At 44.2% G+C, this 20854-nt stretch overlaps 1 protein-coding gene across 1 annotated transcript in view; it reads right to left on the reverse strand.

Annotated features, from left to right (window-relative positions):
* STAM2 (signal transducing adaptor molecule 2) overlaps positions 1 to 20854 on the reverse strand; it is a 37618-nt gene that overhangs the window by 3667 nt on the left and 13097 nt on the right. Inside the window, exons 2-13 of the mRNA XM_038751352.1 lie at positions 18038 to 18122; positions 16134 to 16209; positions 15927 to 16025; positions 13126 to 13272; positions 11131 to 11200; positions 10363 to 10552; positions 9838 to 9932; positions 8355 to 8437; positions 8096 to 8183; positions 6482 to 6536; positions 4431 to 4575; positions 217 to 371 (exon numbers count right to left, since the gene is read on the reverse strand). Coding sequence (XP_038607280.1) covers positions 217 to 371; positions 4431 to 4575; positions 6482 to 6536; positions 8096 to 8183; positions 8355 to 8437; positions 9838 to 9932; positions 10363 to 10552; positions 11131 to 11200; positions 13126 to 13272; positions 15927 to 16025; positions 16134 to 16209; positions 18038 to 18122 — 1288 coding nt within the window. The remainder of the gene's footprint in view (positions 1 to 216; positions 372 to 4430; positions 4576 to 6481; positions 6537 to 8095; positions 8184 to 8354; positions 8438 to 9837; positions 9933 to 10362; positions 10553 to 11130; positions 11201 to 13125; positions 13273 to 15926; positions 16026 to 16133; positions 16210 to 18037; positions 18123 to 20854) is intronic.

The raw sequence follows: 20854 nt of genomic DNA on the forward strand, positions 1-20854 counted from the left end.
GAGCTGTCTTTCCGGGGTGTGTGATGTAGGAAATGGGATTTTTCACATGCGTTCAAAATACCTACAGGGGGAAAGAGAGATTAATGGGGGTCACGTAGTTCTTTCAGGGTTTGAATGAACAACGGGGGACTGGGGAAATACAATCGCTCTGAAGTTTCCGGGAGTTTTGATCTTGAGAGACGGATGATAAAGAACGGGGATAGTTATCACACTTGCCTTAAGTATGGAGTCTGAGTGGGCTGAGGTGTTCCGGAAGAATTTATGTTGGGAGGGAGGGACCGCAATGGGCCGATCTGATCGGGTCCCAAACTGTAGCCTTGGGGGATGGCCTGAACCATGTAGCTCCCTCCGGGTGGCTGGACGGGATAGGCCTGAGAACAAAAATAAAACTTTCACCGGAGAACTGCCCCCCACATCCTCCCTCGGGATGAAAGGGAACATTCTGCGGGTCGGAGTGCCACAGTGATTGGCCAAGATATTCTAGAATCCAAGGTGGTAGACATGCCCACTTAATTCTGTAATACTCTCGCAAGCTCTTAGTACCGTGCTCTGCACATAGTAAGTGCTCAATAAGTACCACTGGTTGACCGATTGATTAAATCTGGCATTTGGGAGCCAATGAACCAGCAAGCTTAGCCCTTTTCGGGCAAATGGACAAGCCGAAACACATCTGGTGGCTCCTTCTGGCCCCTAGGCTAGCAGCCGAACCTTCAGAGCCATTATCTGTGGCACAGGTAACTGTACAGTGCTCTGCACGCAGTGAGTGGTCAATAAATACCACTGGTTGATTTGACCGTGTCAGCGGCGAGCAGGTTTTTTCTTCCGACTCCATTCCGGTTGCCTTTGTTCTTGAACAAGGGTGGCCCAGAGAGGGTCACGAGCACCTCTGTCCAACCCACATGCCGCCAGAATCGATTCTCATCTAACTCCACAACCCTCTAACCCTTTACCGACCTACCATCCTTGGGAAGACGGCGATGGACACAAGAGAAGGAGCCAAGAGTCCCACGCAAGAAAACCGCCATCCACTCTCCCTAGCCATTGATTCTGCTCCCCAAAGGTGATGGACCCCCCTGAGCTACGCTCCTCAAACTATTCACCCTGCTAATTATGTCTGCTAATCCTGCTGTGTTGTGCTCTCCATGCGCTTAGTACAGTGCTCTGCACATGGTAAGCGCTCAATAACCTCCCCTCTCCCAGCCTTGAGGGTCAGGGGGTGGGGGTCTGCACACATGAGCTGGGGGATGAGAGAGATGGAAGCCTGTTGAGAGAGGAGAACGTGTCTGCTAATCCTGTTGTATCTTGCTCTCTAAGTGCTTAGTACAGTGCTCTGCACACGGTAAGCACTCAATACCACTGATTGATTGATCATTCCAGGTCTCTGACAAGACCTGAGAGCTTCCTCTCTAGAGTGGAAAAAAAAAACCCAAACGGTGGCTTCGGAGTCTTTTGGACTTTTGAAATGCGGTCCTCCCCCTCACTTGCCCCTGTGCTCACAGTGAAAAGTTGGGATCTATCAATCAATCGGTATTTTTTTTAAGCGGTACTTGCTAAGCGCTTACTATGTGCCAGGCATATAGAAAGCGTTTAACAAGCACCATTATTATTATTACGCCTGACTCTCTCCTCCCCAACTTCATTGACTCAGCAACCAGCGCAGAAGACAACTGGGCTGCTCAGTAACAGTAATAATCACTGTAGTATTTGTTAAGCACTTACTATGCGCCAAGCACTGTGCTAGATCCAAAATAATTGGCTAAGAGACAGGCTCTCTCCCTCAGTGGGCTCACGGTATTTACCCCCATTTCACAGGTGCAGAAAATGTGGCCCAGGGAGTGAAGTGACTTGCCCAAGGTCACACAGCGGACAAGTGGCAGAGCTGGGATTAGAACTCAGGTCCTCTGACTCCCTGGGCCGGGCTCTTTCCACTAGGGCACAGTGCAGGCTCTTTTCTTAGCTCATTGTGGACAGGAAATGTGTTTACCTACTCTGTTGCACTGTGCTCTCCCAAGAGCTTACCCTGCCCAGTAAGTGCTCAATGAATATGATTGAATCCTTGGCGATGCTACAAACCTTTTATTGGCACTCCAAGTGCTTGTCTAATTTATTCTAGCTAGAAGCTCTTTGGGGGCAGGGACTCCGCACAGCACTTAATACACACTGAGTTCTTAATAAATGTCAAATAACCCTATTTCTCCTGCTTTAAGTTCTTCCATTCTTGCCGTATTCAATACTGAATCACATTTCTATTAGCGCTGCTTTAAATTATAACTCTTAAAACCACCTGACTAGTTTTCAGTGCAATCAGCTTGCCTTCAAAGCACCTAACAGCCTGCAGATTGCAAGCCCGGCTTTTGCCAAAAAAACCCTTCTAGGCTAATGTGCAGATTATCACCGTGTTCCAGAAACTATGGTCTGGTTCATCCATCATCATCAAGATCATGCCGCTGATCTGCTGTGTGACCTTGGGCAAGTCGCTTCACTTCTCTGGTGCCTGCGACTTCACCTGTAAAACGGTTGAATTAAGCCCGTGAGCCCCATGTGGGACAGGGACTGTGTCCAACCTGATTAGCTTGCATCTACCCCAGCGCTTAGTACACTGCCTGCCACAGAGTAAGCGCTGAAATACCATTATTATCGTTATTATTTCAAACCCTACCCTATCTACTTCTGGTACCGAACGGAGAACACTTTCACACAAACAATATGGCCACATAAGTGGGAGGGTTCTTTTGGGCATTCCTGTTTCTCATTCTGATGGGCAACTCAGGGTTACAATGAAGGGATGACATCTGGGGAATCAAACTGCGCTCAGCAAAACATGGGTCATGCAAACCTGTGCAACAAACCCTGGCATACAGGCAACCAATCTGGGATGGGTGGGCACCCCTCAGGGACCCAGATGGAAGCCGACTTGATTCAACAATAGCCAGGCTGCTCCGTTTTGTTCCGTTTTCAGAGAGGCAGCCAACATCTTCCTAAAACAACTGCAACCCTGAATAAACTCCAGCTGCTTTTTGCACCCCAAACTCCTTTCCGCCCACACAGGACAATGAGTCTTTCATCACTTCCAAAAGTTCGGGGCATGCCACATTGGTTCGGCCTAACTTCTTTGATGTGGCAGTTGCCACGGTAACTATTCCTCTTTTTTCCCCTATTAGCAATCCTGTAAAAACCCACCTAAATTATGTACCTGCAGTCTACCTTTTCTCCTCAGTATCTCTCGTGCGTTTTTGCTTTAAGTTTACCGATGAACACATATTTCGCAGATCGGAGCTCACACTGAACTATCAGGAGGAGAAGTTTTGACAGGGATAAAGAGGTAAATGTGGAAATCATTGCGGTTGGCGACTGCAAGGTGAAAACAACTTCGACTGTTTTAGGAACATTGCGAAATGTGTGTACATGTGTACACACACACACTCTCTCTCTATTTGTTAAGCACTTACTATGTGCCTGACACTGCTCTAAGTGCTGGAGTAGATATAAGGTAATTTGTTTCGACACAGTCCCTGTACCACACAGGGCTCACAGTCTTAATCCTCACTATACAGATGAGAGAACTGAAGTCCAAAAAATGAAGTGACTTACCCAAGGTCACACAGCAGACAAGTGGTGGAGCCGGGATGAGAACCCAGGTCCTTCTGATTCCCAGGCCCGTGCCTGCCCTATCGACTAGGCCGTGCTGCTTCTCAATTACCACAGTGTCCCGCACACAGTAAGCACTTAGTGAATACCATTACTCCTACCACTACTACTGATAATCAGCCTGGCCAGTGAAATCTGCAGGTCCCTGAAGAGACCCCATCACATCTGTGGAGTTGGGATGCGCAATTACTTGAGCAGATGGGCCATTAACTGAGTTTAAGCAAATTGGCGCGGGTTACCCGCATATAACAACTGGTATTGCCCATATTTATCGACACATTGTTACGGGATCTACTGTACGAAGAACTCCTGGTGCCATTTCCACAGAAGTTTAACCACCCTCAGAAACTGGCTGATACGCTCAATTCAGGCACTCTCGTGTGTGACGGTTCTTATTGCTATTATTTTTATTTCTCTTAGGCATCATGGCTTGGGGGGGGTGGGGGGGGAGGCAGCAGGGTAAACGATCTGATTTGTCAAGACGATTCTGGCCGCCCCCGCTCCTGATGCTTTGGCTATCTGAGCTGCTTTTAAGGGAATTCACTTTCTAAATATAGTTTTTCTTCTAGAGTTTTTCCTGCAATGTATTCATGAAATGTTAATAACCATTCTGCTGTAGTAATTATTTCACAGTTAGTAAGCTTTACGGAACTTTGTAGAGAGGCCAAATGTTTCAAGGTTGATGGGACAGGTCTGCCCACAGGATACTCACAATTAAATGCCACACACACACATAGACACACACCCCTCCTGCAATTGCATTCCCCAAGAGATGTGCTCACCTGCACTGGGACTCCAGGAGAGTAGTGGGTCGGAGCCTGGAGCTTTGAATAGACTGAATACACGGGAGCTTCGTTCACCAGCTTGTTATACAGTTCCAAGGCTTCCAGGACTTTCACATTCAGTTCGGACAGTTCGGAGTGCTTCCTGTCGGACAAAATCATTATTTCAAGCGTCTCCGCGCTCAGCCCTAGCAGCATTACTTAGCAATAAAACACCAGCACATTGCAATCGATAGCTTTCGTTTTCAAGCTGTAAACGGGAAAATAGTGATCATGGAAAAAGGGAAGAAATGTTTTAACGGGCTAGATAATTTGACATTTTGAGCATTGCAGGCTCTTGACATACCATATATACACCTGTATATATGTATGCATGCTTGCACATATTTATTACTCTATTTATTTATTTATTTATCTTGCTTGTACATATCTATTCTATTTATTTTATTTTGTTAGTATGTTTGGTTTTGTTCTCTGTCTCCCCCTTCTAGACTGTGAGCCCGCTGTTGGGCAGGGACTGTCTCTATGTGTTGCCGACTTGTACTTCCCAAGCACTTAGTACAGTGCTCTGCACACTGTAAGCGCTCAATAAATACGATTGATTGATACCAGAGAAATGAAATTCTTATTTGGACCCAAGGGGGGGGTGGGGGTTAAAATTTTAAAAACGCAGTGGGAATACTCTCACTGATTTTCAGATACTGGGCCCATCACACTGTTAAACTCTTTATGAACTAATTTTATGCTTTTCAGGTGAGATTTTTCTATGGATCACTACCACTGTTCCAGTCTGTCAGTCAATCATATTTATTGAGCAGTTACTGTGTGCAGAGCACTGTACTAAGCATTTGGGGGAGTACAACATAACAGAGTTGGTATATAACAACCACACTTCTCCCCTTCAAAGCCCTCCAAGAGGCCTTCCCAGACTAAACCCCCTTTTCCTCAGCTCCCCATCTCTCCGACTCGCTCCCTTTGCTCTATCCCCCTGCCCGAGAGCACTTGTGTGTATATATGTACATATCTATAATTCTGTTTATTTATATTATTGCCTGTTTACTTGTTTTGATGTATATATCTATAATTCTATTTATTTATATTGACGCCTGTTTACTTGTTTCCATGTCTGTCTCCCCGCTTCTAGACTGTGAGCCTGGCGTGGGCAGGGATTGTCTCTATTGCTGAACTGTAATAATGATAATGATGGTATTTGTTAAGGGCTTACTATGTGCCACTCTTTCCAAGTGCCTAGTAGAGTGCCCTGCAAACAGTAAGTGTCAATAAATACAACTGAATGAATTAATACACTTGTTCTATGCCCACAACAAGTTTACACTCTAGCAGCTCCTTTCCTCATTTCTCACTCCTTGCAGCATCGCCCCTGCACTTGGGAGTTTTACTGTTTATTTATTGTTGTACTGTACTTTCCCAAGCGCTTAATACAGTGCTCTGTGCACTGCAAGCACTCAATATGAATGAACAGATCTGCACCCTTTATTCACCCCTCCTGCGGCCCCATGTAACTTATGTACATATCCATAATTTATTTATTTGTATTGATGCCTGCTTCCCCTTCTAGATTGTGAGTTCTTTGTGGGCAGGGAATGTGTCTACCAACTCTGTTGTACAGTTATGTTGTACTTTCCCAAGTGCTTAGTACAGTGTTCTGCCCTCGGTAAGTGCTCAATAAATACAATTGATTGATTGTAAGTTTACTGTTTACACTGCTTTCACTTCTTCCAGCACATAGAACAGTGTTTAGCATATAGTAACTGCTTAACAAATACCATCATCATTATTATTACTACCTCTCCAACCTGGGCACCAGAAGGTAATTAAAAACCAGTTTGATCATAAATGTTCACCCACATTTTCAGCATGAACAGGAGATTGTATATGTGTCAAAATCCCTTCCACGTTATACTGTAATTGACAGACAAAAACTGCCTCGGAAGGGAAGTGTGTTTTCTGCCAAGTATGCAGATTTCTTGATCGTGGAAAAATATAGAGCGAAGATTCAATTAACGTGAGAGGCACCAAAAATCACTCACCTATCAATCTCTTCAAGTTTTTCATCTATCATAGGGCCCATCTGCTGACAGAAGTCTGTGAACACAAAAAAGGTGTCTTTTAAATCAACTCAGGTTAAACATTTTTCATCTTGCTTTATTATGTGGAGAAAGCAGTCACAATGCCCAATACACATAGAATTAATTTAATGTGACTTCACAACTCTGCACTAGAGGAAAAAGACCACACCCAGCCCAATCGTTTTTTAGGTTATTCCAGTAACTATTCAGCAAAAGACAAGAGTTAAAATGCTACATATCTTGCTATGCTTATTTGCACTATTAACTGGACTGACAAATAATGGAATTTGGAGACTTTCCAAGGTCTTTAAAAACCTTGAAAAACCGCAGTCAGCTGCATCAACTAGGGGTCTTGGGCCACAGTGTAAAAATTAAAATATGCTTTGTAGGTTAGTTTTAAAATCACTTTAAAAGTGAGCTGATACACTGTTAATTAGAAAATATACACTACAGCCATAAAATGTCTAGCCCAATCAAATGTACCCAGGATACCACAGAAAAACTGTCATATTTACCTTACAGGTGATTTTCCCCATGGAAAATTCTGAAACTTTACCCCCTTTCTGCCAGAACTACAGAACCTCATTTTCTCATTCCCCAAAATGTCTTTATAAGGTTGCTTAACTTGGGTATGTACGAAGATTTTCAGGAATATGTTCGCTGAAGCCAATGATTTCAGGACTAGTATAAAGCCTGTGTCACTTGGCTCTCTAAATTTTTGATGCAAAATGAGTCAACAGGAAGAGTAGATTCTTCTACACTTAGGACTCAATTACTTTAGTGTAGAATCATGTTCTTCTGTGCCCTCTAACAAATAAGACTAGATCCTCTGACAATTAGGGAAGCGGGGTAGCCTAGCAGAAAAGAGCCCGGACTTGGGAGTCGGAAGACCTGGGTTCTAATCTCAGCTCTGCCGTTTGCCTGCTGTGAGACCTGGGGCAAGTTGCTTCACTTCTGTGCCTCAGTTTCCTCATCTGTAAAATGGGGATTAAAGTACCTGTTCTCCTTCCTACTTCGATTCAGAGCCCCATATGGGGCTGTCTACTTGTTTTGTTTCCTGTCTACTTGTTTTGTTTTGTTGTCTGTCTCCCCCTTCTAGACTGCGAGCCCATTGTTGGGTAGGGACTGTCTCTATATGTTGCCGATTTGTAGTTCCCAAGTGCTTAGTACAGTGTTCTGCACACAGTAAACATTCAATAAATATGACAATGAATGAATGAATGAATATAGGATAAGGACAGTGCTTGGCACAGAGTAAACGCTTAACACCACAATTATTATTAAGGACTGTGTCCTACCTGATTATCTTGTATCTATCCTGGGGGTTGGTATTGTGCTTGGCACAAAGTTAGTGCTTAATATCACAATTACTAGCATATTTTCTTAACAGAATATCCAACATACGCTTCCTCCTTAAAAAATAAGACAAACCCTCCCCATCTCTACCTCGGTGTAGATTTTCCGAGTGGTGGGTTTAAATGTGTAGTCTAATTACAAAGCCAAAGAGTCTACAAAATACATTCATCTTGTAGTATCCCAGAACAAATTGATACATTTAATAGTTCACAAGTATACCTTCTAAATCCAGCAGATCTTGAGAATCTGGCTTTGAATCTCTAGGATCTATACTCTGAAGTGTCTGGAGAGCGCTATCCATTTTGTCCTAAAGACAGAAAGGTTTAAAGATTGGAGAAAAAAATAAAATCACTTCATAAGGGATTTTCTGCAAAAAGATTAAAGGCTAGATATGCATGTGTGTGCACAGATGTAACTATATGAGAAACACGCTCTTACACAATCTCGGGAAAAAAAAAGCCAAGAAAACTGATTTTACCTCATCTATATAAACTGGTTCAGGTTCTGATTTAGTAATTTCTTCCGCATCAGCTTCGGTTACTCCAGTTTTATCCACAGCCACTGCAAGGTAAGGTAAGGGCAATTTTAAGTTCATCAACATTATTCAATCGTATTTATCGAGCGCTTACTGGGTGCAAAGTACTACACTAAGTGTTTGCACTGTACTAAGTTAGTTAGGAGTGTTTGGTTATAAATTATATAAATCAATCAATCAATCAGTCATATTTATTGAGCGCTTACTTTGTGCAGAGCACTGTACTAAGTGCTTGGGAAGTCCAAGTTGGCAACATATACAGACAGTCCCTACCCAACAGTGGGCTCACAGTCTAAAAGGGGGAGACAGAGAACAAAACCAAACATACTAACAAAATAAAATAAATAGAATAGATATGTACAAGTAAAATAAATAAATAAATAATATAAATTATACTAATCAAATCATTGCAAATTTAGGCCCCACTTCCATACAACATATCGCGCTTGGTGATCAGAACTGCTGTTAAGCTAGTACTCTGTATAGGGTTTAGGAAGTGAGTTTGGGGAATATCGTCCCTAAAAACAGGACCCTAAAGAACAAATTCACTTCCAAAAAGGTTCCTTCAGACTGACAAGTGGAGAAATTTAACTTTACTAATAGGATGAGTAGGGTACAAAATAGGGTACAAAAGTCTCTCTGCAGGAACCCGATTTCTGAGTGCATTTAACACACTGTTACTGACCTCCCCCTTTTTTATATATTAAATAAGATTATTTCTTTCTGTGCCCTCACATCTAAAATTGGATTAAAGGACCGTATGAGAGAAAATAAATTCAACTTATGGATCAAAGTCAATGTGACACCATCCCACATGAAAGGGCAGGCAGAGAAGACAAGTATTTTAAATGTGTTTACGAAAATGTTTAAGCACGGCAAACAAGTTCTAAAAATTTACCAGCCATTTCTACCAATCAATCAATGGCATTTATTGCTTGCTTACTAACTGCTGGGCACTGTACTAAGTTCTTGGGAGAATAAAATATGAGTTGAAACTTTTTTCAAACCCACTTTCCCCAGAGGAGAGCTGATAGTAAAACAAATCAAATTAACATTTCCACTTAACAAGCACATATCTGCCTTGAGTACCTGGCACTTTCCAAGGCTAATTTGTGTTCTCACCATGATTTTGGGTTCTAATACAAAACATGAACATTCAACACCCTTTCTAAAAAAACTGATAGGATGGACTTCTAAATTGCTTAATCAAATTCCCCATTTTTCCCTATATTTAGATCTATGTTGCAAGCGAATGTACGTCTAAATCGAGGTAAGGTAGTACCGATCTTTAAATTCACACAACTTGACGATGTGTAAAAGTTTAAAAAGTGGAAAGAAAGGGTTTGAGCATCTGATTTCCTATTCAAAAACTGCCCTCTTTAAGAAGGTCCAAACAGGCTTTTTAATTCATATTTTTAAACCATACCTGCTTCAGGCTCCACGTTTAAATTAGAGGTTACAAAATTAGATGGGAAGAGTCCTACTCCTCTGTGATTTTCTCCTTTCCACCAGTTGGTATCACTAGAGATAAAAACAAATTTCATTAAGTACTGTCCCTTAGATTTTCCACCTTACATTTATGTACCCTGGTTTTAGGGGGAATGCGAACACAGGAAGAAAGATTTGACTTTAAAAAAGGAATGTCTGCGGCAAGAGCTTTGGCCTGGTGGGCAACATTTACCCAAGCATCGGGCAGAAACATAAGGAAATTAGACGACGGTATCTACCGAGTGACAGGTCGTTCATCAGGCATGACAGGATAAGGGGGGAAAAAATAAAAACTGAAAGCAAAAGGGTAAAGTTGTCAAGTAGATCCTTCATGTTTTGAGAGAGAAACTGAAGCCCAGAAGAATTTGGCACATTGTCTAAGGTAAGGTACTTCCATTGGATCCAGAAAACGGGTCACTGTCCCCTGCAGAAGTTTAAAAAAGAAAAATCCTGAAGCACGTACCTATCATCTAAAACAATGATAATTTCTCCGCTTTTAAAGGTGAGTTCATTGTCCTCGACGGCTTCAAAATCGTACAAGGCGCGTACTTTCCTTGAAACCTTCTGATTATTTAACTGAATTTCTGCAGACGGATATAAGGATTTGGTTTCTGTTTGTTGCTGTTTCTGCTCTTGCAAAGATAATTCAATAGCTAGTTTGGAAAAAAAAAGTGGGGAAAACGTGCAGTATTAACTTTAGAGAAATGAAAACGTTTAGCAAACTCTTTCTAGACAGCTTTCTAGTTGGAACAAATCCCAGTCACCAGAGGGCAACGTAATTACTAATATATTTTAAATGATGAAAAATGAAATTTGAAAAGCAACGTTGGTAACGATGGGGAAATCCAAAAAAAGCCAGGGGGATGAAGTGGAAGTTGTTCAAGGGGAGGCATCGTGTCAAAATTTCTGTACATAGTGTTGTACAGAACCCATCTCGGTTCTTGCCCACAGGAAAATTCATCTTCAAATACGGTACCCAAACATATAACCTTACGGTACTACTCAAGAACTACTATTTATGCCAGAGATGCACTTTTCTAACTCTTTATCCACCTGGAGGCAACTGATTTTCCTCACTTCTTAGAACAATTTTTCTCTTTTGGGAAGTAACAAAAGTACACTAGAGCTCTGTGATGACACAGACATTACACGTTTCAAACCCCCACCCCGAGTTCCTGGTCAACATCATATTACATATCTGGTAAAGAATTTCGGGTTCGCAATAATTTACCTTTAGCTATATCTTCATCCTCTTTGTTCTGGCTGGATGATGTACCATTCTTGGAAACATGCGAGACCGTCTGCAATGTACGAATGAAATGAATCTGACTAATTCATCAAGAAAAGAATGAAAGCTTTATAATTACGCACCTAGGCTATTTTTCTGCATATGACTTGCCATTTCAGGCTAGGATCTTATGGGAGCTTTCTTTTCAATAAGCTCTTTGGTGATTTTACACTGTTCGCTTCCAGGAGAGTAACAGAGTGAATGGTGGTTCGATTTTTCATCGTGCCTCCTTCCTGCATGTACTACACCATTTTACTATTGTGATTTTTCAGGTGGCTTCCTGGAAAGATCACTCTACGAAAAGTTTGAACAGTGGGTGTTTAGAGCTTCTCAACTCTAAGACGAATGGGTACGTTTAGAAATTCTAGATGAGGCCTCCACCACAGCTGCCCTGGGTCTACTGAATACCACCAGGAACCAACCTGGAAATAAAAGGTGGTCCGGGAAGGCTTTGCTAACCCTTGCAGCCGGGCTACATGGAGGAGGGAAACCAAGAGTTGGGACAGCCCTCTCCTTCACACTCGGCATCATGGAATACCCTGCCTTCTTGCACCGGACAATGCAAGAAAGACATTTGTATTAGTAGGCTGTTGAATTCCCTTGTCTCTCCCAGGGAGAGCAAAGGCCTGGAGAATATCCAGAAGAGGACTGAAGAGAAGCTGGGGAAAGAGAATGGAAGAGCAGACAAAAAAGACCAACTGATGAGTGGTGGGAGGGGGAGGGGGGGCAGGAAGGGACAGGAAGAAAACGGCTTTGATGGAATTACCGGGAGGAAAAGTGAGGAAAGAGGATAGGGATGGGAGGAAGGGGGAGAGTATAGGTCGACATCCCTGCCAACTGTTTTGTTTGGGAAGGAGTGGGGAAGAAACGCGGCAAGGAGTAGACGAAGAGGGGCAACAACAGAGGCCTGTGGGAGAAAAGCAGCATGGCACAGTGGATAGAGCACAGGCCTGGGAGTAGGAAGGTCATGGGTTGGAATCCCAGCTCTGTCCCTTGTGCACTGTATGACTTTGGGCAAGTCACTTCACTTCTCTGTACCTCAATTACTTCACCTGCAAAATGGGGACTGAAACTGTCAGCCCCATATGGGACAGCGACTGTGTCCAATTTGATTTGCTTATATCCACCCCAACGCTTAGTACAGTTCCTGACACATGGTAAGCACTTAAATACTATCATTATAATGTGAGAAGGGCGACGGACATGGAGGCGGAAGAAACAAGAAGGGCAAGCGGAGTAATTGGAGAACCACTGCCAAGCTCTTTTCCCAGCAGATTTGTTTGGACTTTTCTTCCGCTACTCAGGGTGGTGGGCGAGTGCCTGCTTCTCAGGGACGGCAGGCAGGCAGCCAGGGAATATACAGTCGGCTCCTCCCTTCAGCCAGTGGCAGGGTGAAATCCACACCCTTCAGAATTAAATATTGCCTCCCAGAGAGCCAGCTGGTGAACCTAAACTTCACACCACTTGAGAAAAAACAAGAATTCCCTTTCTTCCTCAGTCGTTTGTCAAAGGTGTGTTTTTAGGCTGAATGAACACTGGGGAAGGTACTGACAATTTTTTATTTTATTTTACAATTCTAAGCTCGTTGAAATACTAGTCTACGATAAGCAGGGGTGGCAATGCTTGAGCCTTTCAAGTCTGAAGAAGTTTGTTCACTCATTCATTCAATCGCATTTATTGAGCACTTACTGTGTGCAGAGCACTGTACTAAGCACTCTGCGACTTACTGGTCCAAGCCCCGACAGAAGACTGCCATCATTTCCTAAAGGTTTAATTTAAATGAGACTTTTCTACCATTTTTCCCCATCATAGAATCACCCCTAATACTTAGGAATCATGTCTTTTACGCAGATCACTGGCCTTTGAAACGTTCAAGTCGAAAATGAGCCAGAATCACAGCCGCATATCCCAAGGTCAATAGGAATAATATTCTGTTACCTGAGCTCCCGTTGTAGGAAAAGTAACGCCTTCCTCCTTCAAGGACTTAATAGTTGCTGAAATCAAGCTAAATTGAGGATCCTTCTGAAATTCTTCTGACCACTCCACCATTAAAGTTTTGAGCTTTTCACACACTTTAGGATGGGTCTTATGAGATAAGGAGAGAACAAAAAACAAACAAAAAAAAGGAGAGCGGCAATAAAGGTGCCACCCATACAAGAGATTTAATAGTCAAATTTGCACCCAACCACAGGATGAATCACCCACGTCATCATTTTTAACCTGAAACGGAATCTACAGAACTGGAAAATCACGGTCCCTGAGAGGGCAGGGTAAACTAAAAAAACGCACATGTTCCAAAGACAACTTTCTTGTAGAAAGCTGCAGTTTTTAGGGTTGGCTCTGTTTGGAGCGACCCTAATGTCAAGCCCATACTGAACGGTAGCGGGGCTGGTGCCACAGAGACAAAACCCACGGACCACATATTGGACCGCCCAGCCCACCCCAGGAGCCTTGATATTAGTGAGCCTTGAGCCTTGACTGGTCGATTGCATTGTCTTGCCCCGCGGCCTGGCATCACAGCCCGCTCCTCACCCCCAAGTTTTGTTAGTACGTTTGGTTTTGTTCTCTGTCTTCCCCTTTTAGACTGTGAGCCCACTGTTGGGTAGGGACTGTCTCTGTATGTTGCCAATTTGTACTTCCCAAGCGCTTAGTAAAGTGCTCTGCACATAGTAAGCGCTCAATAAATACGATTGATGATGATGATGGGCCGCACAGGCCCTCCTGGTCCCAGGCTGGGTGAAGACAGAGTGAGGGAGAGAGGCCGCATGGCCTAGTGGCTAGAGCCACTAATCCCAGCTTCGCCACTTGTCTGTTGTGTGGCCTTGGGCAAGTCACTTCACTTCTCTGGGCCTCAGGCGCCTCATCTGCAAAATGGGGATGAAGACTGAGCTCCGTGTGGGACGTGGATTGTGTCCAACTTGTATCTACCTCAGCGCTTAGTACAGTGCCTGGTTCCAAGTGCTTAACAAAAATGTTTAAAAAGGTGAAGAGCAACTGGCAGCTACCCCTTAGGCAAACTCCCAGGATTATGAGGCGGGCTGCGTGAGGATATAATCTCACAGAGAAAACATCACCGCCACCGCCGCACTCCTGCAAAACCTTAACCTAATCATCATCATCATCGATCATATTTATTGAGCGCTTACTGTGTGCAGAGCGCTGTACTAAGCGCTTGGGAAGTACAAGTTGGCAACATATAGAGACAGTCCCTACCCAACAGTGGGCTCACAGTCTAAAAGGGGGAGACAGAGAACAAAACCAAACATACTAACGAAATAAAATAAACCTAATGCAAGTCGGGTGTCGTTAGTGCCATTAAGATTCAGGTGAAATCAGTGAAAATTTGGCACCCTGCCCCATGGCCTTTAGCTCAAATGAGTGAGTTTTCCATGGAGCAATGGGCACCAAACAAAAGGAAGTAGGATTACTCCTTCCAAAATTCCAAGCTCTCAAACATCCAAGTTATATAATAATAATAATTTTGGTATTTGTTAAGCGCTTACTATGTGCAAAGCACTGATCTAAGCACTGGGGAGGATACAAGGTGATCAGGTTGTCCCATGTGGGGCTTACAGTCTCAATCCCCATTTTACAGATGAGGTAACTGAGGCCCAGAGAAGTGAATTGACTTGCCCGAACTCACACAGCTGACAAGTGGCGGAGCCGGGATTTGAACCCATGACCGCTAACTCCCAAGCCCATGTGCTTTCCACTGAGCCACGCTGCTTAATAATGACATCCCAACCAAATGAGATCACTGATGTTAAGGTGCTTCGGAAAAAATACAAGCTTTATACGAGATGAAGGTGGTATTATCACTATTATCATCATCATTACTACTTCCACTGTAGTCATAGGTCTTCCTTTTAATCCCAAACTTTAAAATCAAGAGCCGTCAGGGAGACCCACAGCTGGCAGTGGCCCAAAGGAGGTGAGGGGGTCTAAGGCAGCTCACTTAGAGTGGGGCCCCAAAGGTCCGGAGGGGAAGCAGCGTCGTCTAATGGACAGAGCCCAGGCCCGGGAGTCAGCAGGACCTGGGTTCTAATCCTGGCTCCGCCACTTGTCTGCTGACACACCTCAGGCCAGCCTCTTCACTTCTCTGTGCCTCAGTTCCCTCGTCTGTCAAACAGGGATGAAGACGGTGAGCCCCATGTGGGACATGGACTGATGAGCTTGGATCTGACCCAGCATCTAATACGGAGCCTGGCACATAGTAAGCGCTTCACAAATACCATAAAGATAAAAGACAGAAACTGAAGGACTGCCCTTTCATTCATTCATTCAATCGTATTTATTGAGCGCTGTGTGCAGAGCACTGTACTAAGCGCTTGGGAAGTACAAGTCGGCAACATATAACATAGTCGCCCTTGTAAGAATCCTTTTCTATTCCTCAGGAATATGCTTCGGCACCTGCTACTGGTATGACTTCAGGCTGTCATATTTACTAGAAAAAAATCCCACAAGGTTACCCGCTGCCCGCTTTGACCAGCTTTTCGAGTCTCCTCCCCATTGAATGCAACCACAGAAATTCCAAAATAAACCCCTTTCAACTCGATTAAACCGAGCACGCTTTGGATGCTCCCCAACAACCAATCTTAAACTGAAGTCCTTGAGATAAGGTCTTAGTTCCCTGGGATATTCCCAATTGCTGCTATACAAGAATACGCACCACGGATTACGGCAATCTTACACTTTTTGAGTTTTACTACGGTATCTTAAATTCATCTTTCTACAATTACCTTATTTTTTATCACCCCACGAACTTCTGTTGCAAAATCACGGGAACATATCTCTAAATGAAAATTTTTTCCACAGTTTGACACACAGGCTCCTAGAAGCTGTTAGAACAGAACATGGGTGAAACAAAAGAGCTGTTAAACTACTTCTTTTTTCCTTTTAATACACATTTTGAATTTGTGTCATCTGAAGAAACTGCTTCAACTTACAGTCAGTGCTTGTAAAGCCACGTGTGGAACCTTGTGATTTACCCTTTTCATTATAGCTTTAAGGCAATCTTTCGCCCTAAGGAAAAACAGGAAAAAAAATCATTAGGTCTGTTCTGATTTGGGATTCCACTTCAGATCAAGTATTAGTGGAATTTGCATCATTTCCCAAATCTAACCACTTTGGGACGCTTAACCCGACTAAAATCTTACCCGCAGCACATTGGCGGCTAGAGCGAGGAAAAATTGGGATTTTAGACGTTCAAAGAGATACAGAACATGGCTCATCCACTGGCTAAGTCTGGATCATCATCATCATCAATCGTATTTATTGAGCGCTTACTGTGTGCAGAGCACTGTACTAAGCGCTTGGGAAGTACAAGTTGGTAACATATAGAGCCCAGCAGTGGGCTCACAGTCTAAAAGGGGGAGACAGAGAACAAAACCAAACATACTAACAAAATAAAATAAATAGAATAGATATGTACAAGTAAAATAAATAAATAGAGTAATAAATATGTACAAACATATATACATATATACAGGTGCTGTGGGGAAGGGAAGGAGGTGAGATGGGGAGATGGAGCAGGGGACGAGGGGGAGAGGAAGGAAAGGGCTCAGTCTGGGTCTGCAGAATGCCCTCCCCCACCCCAGCTCACTGTGGGCAGGGAATGTGTCTGTTTATTGTGGTATGGTACTCCCCCGAGTGCTCAGTACAGTGGGCTGCACAAAGGAAGCATTCATTAAATACAACTGAATGAATGATTGGGAGACGGCTTCTGAGGATACATCCAACCATTCCCCCTGGCTCCACGTCCACCACACTGGATCACCGGGCCACAATGACCTCAATAGGACTCTGGCCAGGTTGTGCCGATAGTCCTGCTACGGGGCACAGGGAAGGTAAACCAGTGGGCCGGTGCTGGCCGCCCTGCTCTGCGCCAGGCTCCCAGGCGGGAAACTCTTGGCCAGACAGGGGTGCCACTCTTTGGTCCCTTGGGGGCCCCTCAGTAGGGCCCTGATCTCCAACCCAATGACCATCCCCTCAGGCACCTGCAGGATGTCGCTTACTCTTTATTGCTCTAGTATACTCTCCCAAGTGCTTAGTACAATACTCGACACACAGTACAGGCTCAATAAATACGGCTAACAGGCCTCTCCGGCAAACAGAAGCCACCCGGGCACCTCACCTCAGCTTGGAAGGGAGTGGCTCACACCCATGGCTCTGCCAACCCCAATTCCACACTCCCCCAACAGTTTAGCAGGGAAGTGAGTGGGTTCGGGAACTGCTGTCCCACAGCCAGAGTCTGACACCCACCCGGGGCTAGGAGCTTCTCCCTCTTCCCGCTCCGCCGGGCGAGGGGCAGGGAGAGGAAGGAGGTGGGGGGACGGCCCTGCTGCAGCCCACCCCTCCCAGTGAGGGTCCCAAACTGACAGCTTTCGAGTCCGCATTTCGTGGTCAGGGCCAATCTTTCACTGCTCAGAGCCAGTCGCGGGCACGGGGGCAGGCTGGCGGCAGGGGCCTACCATCAGGGAAACCTAATCCAGGCACAGGCAAGATGCCCTCGGATAAACTGTGGGGGCCCAAGCACCCGCGACTGGGTTTCCCACGCCCGGCCCGATCAGCCTAGCCAGAGCCTTGGCCCAGCTGGGGGTCCGGTAGAGAGCGTGTGCCTCTGGATGTCAGGAGGCCTGGGTTCCAATCCTGGTTCTGCCTATGACTGACTACACTGGGCCAACTGTAGTTATTGAGCACTGTACTAAGCACTTGGGAGAGCACGATACAACACTAGACACATTCCCTGTCCACAACCAGCTTACAGTCTAGAGGAGTATTGAATGTGATGAGGCAGAGGCATTGTGCAAAGACGTTCCCAAAAACCCTTAAGTGAGATTTGTCAACTTACCCGTTTGGAACATTTCCAACTTTGTCGCATATGTCCATGATAATACCCCAGTCTTCACTGGTGTTGTACTCATTCGTGGCCTTTTCTAAAAGAAATTAAAAACACGAGCTGAACAAAAACCTTATAATTCTCCCAAATCACACAACTTTTAGGTTCAAGAGAGGAAAAACTCTTATTTCATTTCTCCATCTCAAAGATACGGGCTGCGTGGCTACTCTGAGGCACCAGATAGAGGGATGCTGCAGGAAACTGTGATTTATGAGTTTCTACTTTATATTCTAGTAGAATGTCATGAATGCACTAAAGGAGAAAAATACTACTAGAGTAAGGAAAAATTAGCACGGGAACTTAAAACTCAAATATACTAGATATAAATATAAAAGATTTCTTTAAAAATCCATCGTGCTTCCTAAATCTCATTTTTGGATTCTTTGATGTGAAACTTCAGGTGAACACGTCTGCTGTAGAGAAAGAGGAATCTGTAAGACATTACCAATCTGTACTAAATATTCAGTTTCTTTGACAATCCCAGGAGGGCATTACTTCAAGCAATTCTTGAAAAATAAGCTCCTAGAGCACAGCCAACTACTTTAGCTCAGATGAAAACAAGACTGAATATTAAAGCCTAAAAATGGGAATTAAACAGTTCCCTGTGCACAAACGCTGCTCAGGTGATGCTTTCCTATGCTTCCATACTGACATTAGCAGGTTTGAACACAGTGGAAGCCACCTGGAAAGCATCAAGGCTTTTCCTTTGCTCCAAAGCTCAAGCTCTGTAGCATGGCCTACTGGAAAGAGCACAGGCCCCGGGAGTCAAAGAACCTGGGTTCTAATCCTGGCTCTGCCAACTTGGCTACTGTGTGACCTGGGGCAAGTCACTTAACTATTCTGGACCTCAGTTTCTCCTTCTGCAAAGCAGGATGTCCGCTCTCCTACACAGACCATAAGCCTAATGTGGAGCACGGACAGCGTCTGGCTAAATTAAGATCTACCCTAGCTCTCAGTACAGTGCTTGGCACATACTAAGCATTTAAGTACCACAATTATTATTATTTTATTGTCATCCTTAGCCTCTCCCATCATAACCCAGCCACCACCGCCTACAGCCCAACAAACACAAAACCATTCTGCAGAAAGATGGGCCACGTTTCTACTAATCTGTTTTAGAACTGCAAAAACTATTGGGTTTCCAACCAAATGGCTATTAAGCGTACTCATCTATTGTCCCTTAAAATATTTTTTTGCTGTTTAAAAATAACTAAAAAGATACGAAGCATAGAGCTCAGAGAGCTCAGTTAAAAAGAAAGTGTCAACATGGCTCCCCAAACAAATCTTTGGCACAAACATTTGACTCTCTCAGAATAACTGTGCTCTCAGTTTCTGAAGAAACCCCAAGCCTAAATTCTTTCTAACGGTCACCGGAGGAACACCTCAATCTTTGGCGAGTGCAACAGCTGCTCAGTTTTGTGCCTAGGAGTGTTTAAAATGTCCCAGGAAGATTTAAGTATTATAATTAGGAAAAATAATATTTCAGGGCTTGTCTCACTGCCCGGTGGTGGAGGCCATCCATTCTGGGCCCGGCGCCCGTCTCGATGGCTTCCTGGGAGGCTCGGTTCAAAGACCTTCTCTGGTGCCTAAACTCTGAACTTCTAGGAAGGTGAGCGGTGCGTGTCAAAACGCTGTATTTTCCGGTTTTTAATTACAGCATCGAGGAAACAGTAGACACTTCAAAAGGATTCTAAGATAGTACAGACAGCCATTTTATCAACCTCCCTGAAGCACAAAAAGCTCCCCTCCGGTCACACAATCCAGTAGTCTTAGGCTAGGGGTTGGCTATGAAGTTGAGCTCATCTATTTGAGCATTTCAAATACACCTTTAAAGAGTAATCCGGCATGGAATCTAAAATGTTTCAAATACTTTCCTCCCTCGTGTTTGGGATTAAAATTTATGGCAATCTTCCTGCAGAATTAGATGTGGGCAGGGAACACGTTTACAACCCTGCTGAACTGTACTCTCCCCAGCGCTTAGTACAGTGCTCCACACATGGGAGGAGCTCCGTACATGCCCCAAACTTATTTAAGGTACACTTACGCCCGTCAGGGTGTTTTAGAGCCGTTATTTCACCACTGAGGGCTCTAACGGCCAAGTTGGTTCACAGTACAGATACTTCTTTTCAAACCATCACCATTACTGGACAAGTAAATCGAGTGGCTCGTGGGCAGGAGTCTATCACTTCTTCCCTCCTCCCCAACGCTAAAATCTTTCATAAGGGAGGTACTGCCCAAGAGACAGTGAAGGCTTAGGAGCAGCCCTATTTAGGAATGCACTCCGGACCCCAAATGGGATAAGATCAGTCAGGCAATTGTATTTATTGAGGCTGTTGAGTGATAGAGGAAGGAGGCGCAGTGAATAACCAGCCATATAAGCGCTTGCCATCTAGAAAGGCTAAAATAAAGCCCACATGCAGCCTGCAGTTCTTTCTTTCAAAGCCGCCTTTTTCCTTTCCTCTGGTCAACTGCTCTGGTCGCTGTCTCGTCCCTTATTACTGTAACGTGGCAGATTTTGTGACTGTCTTTTAAAAATGATAAGAGCCTGACCACAATAACCATCATCCCTCATCCCCCTCTCCATCCCCCCGTCTTACCTCCTTCCCTTCCCCACAACACCTGTATATATGTATATATGTTTGTACATATGCATTACTCTATTTATTTTACTTGTACTTATCTATCGTATTTATTTTATTTGGTTAATACGTTTGGTTTTGTTCTCTGTCTCCCCCTTCTAGACTGTGAGCCCACTGTTGGGTAGGGACT

Source organism: Tachyglossus aculeatus, chromosome 9 (genome assembly GCF_015852505.1).
Source record: "Tachyglossus aculeatus isolate mTacAcu1 chromosome 9, mTacAcu1.pri, whole genome shotgun sequence".
Lineage (NCBI taxonomy): Eukaryota > Metazoa > Chordata > Mammalia > Monotremata > Tachyglossidae > Tachyglossus > Tachyglossus aculeatus.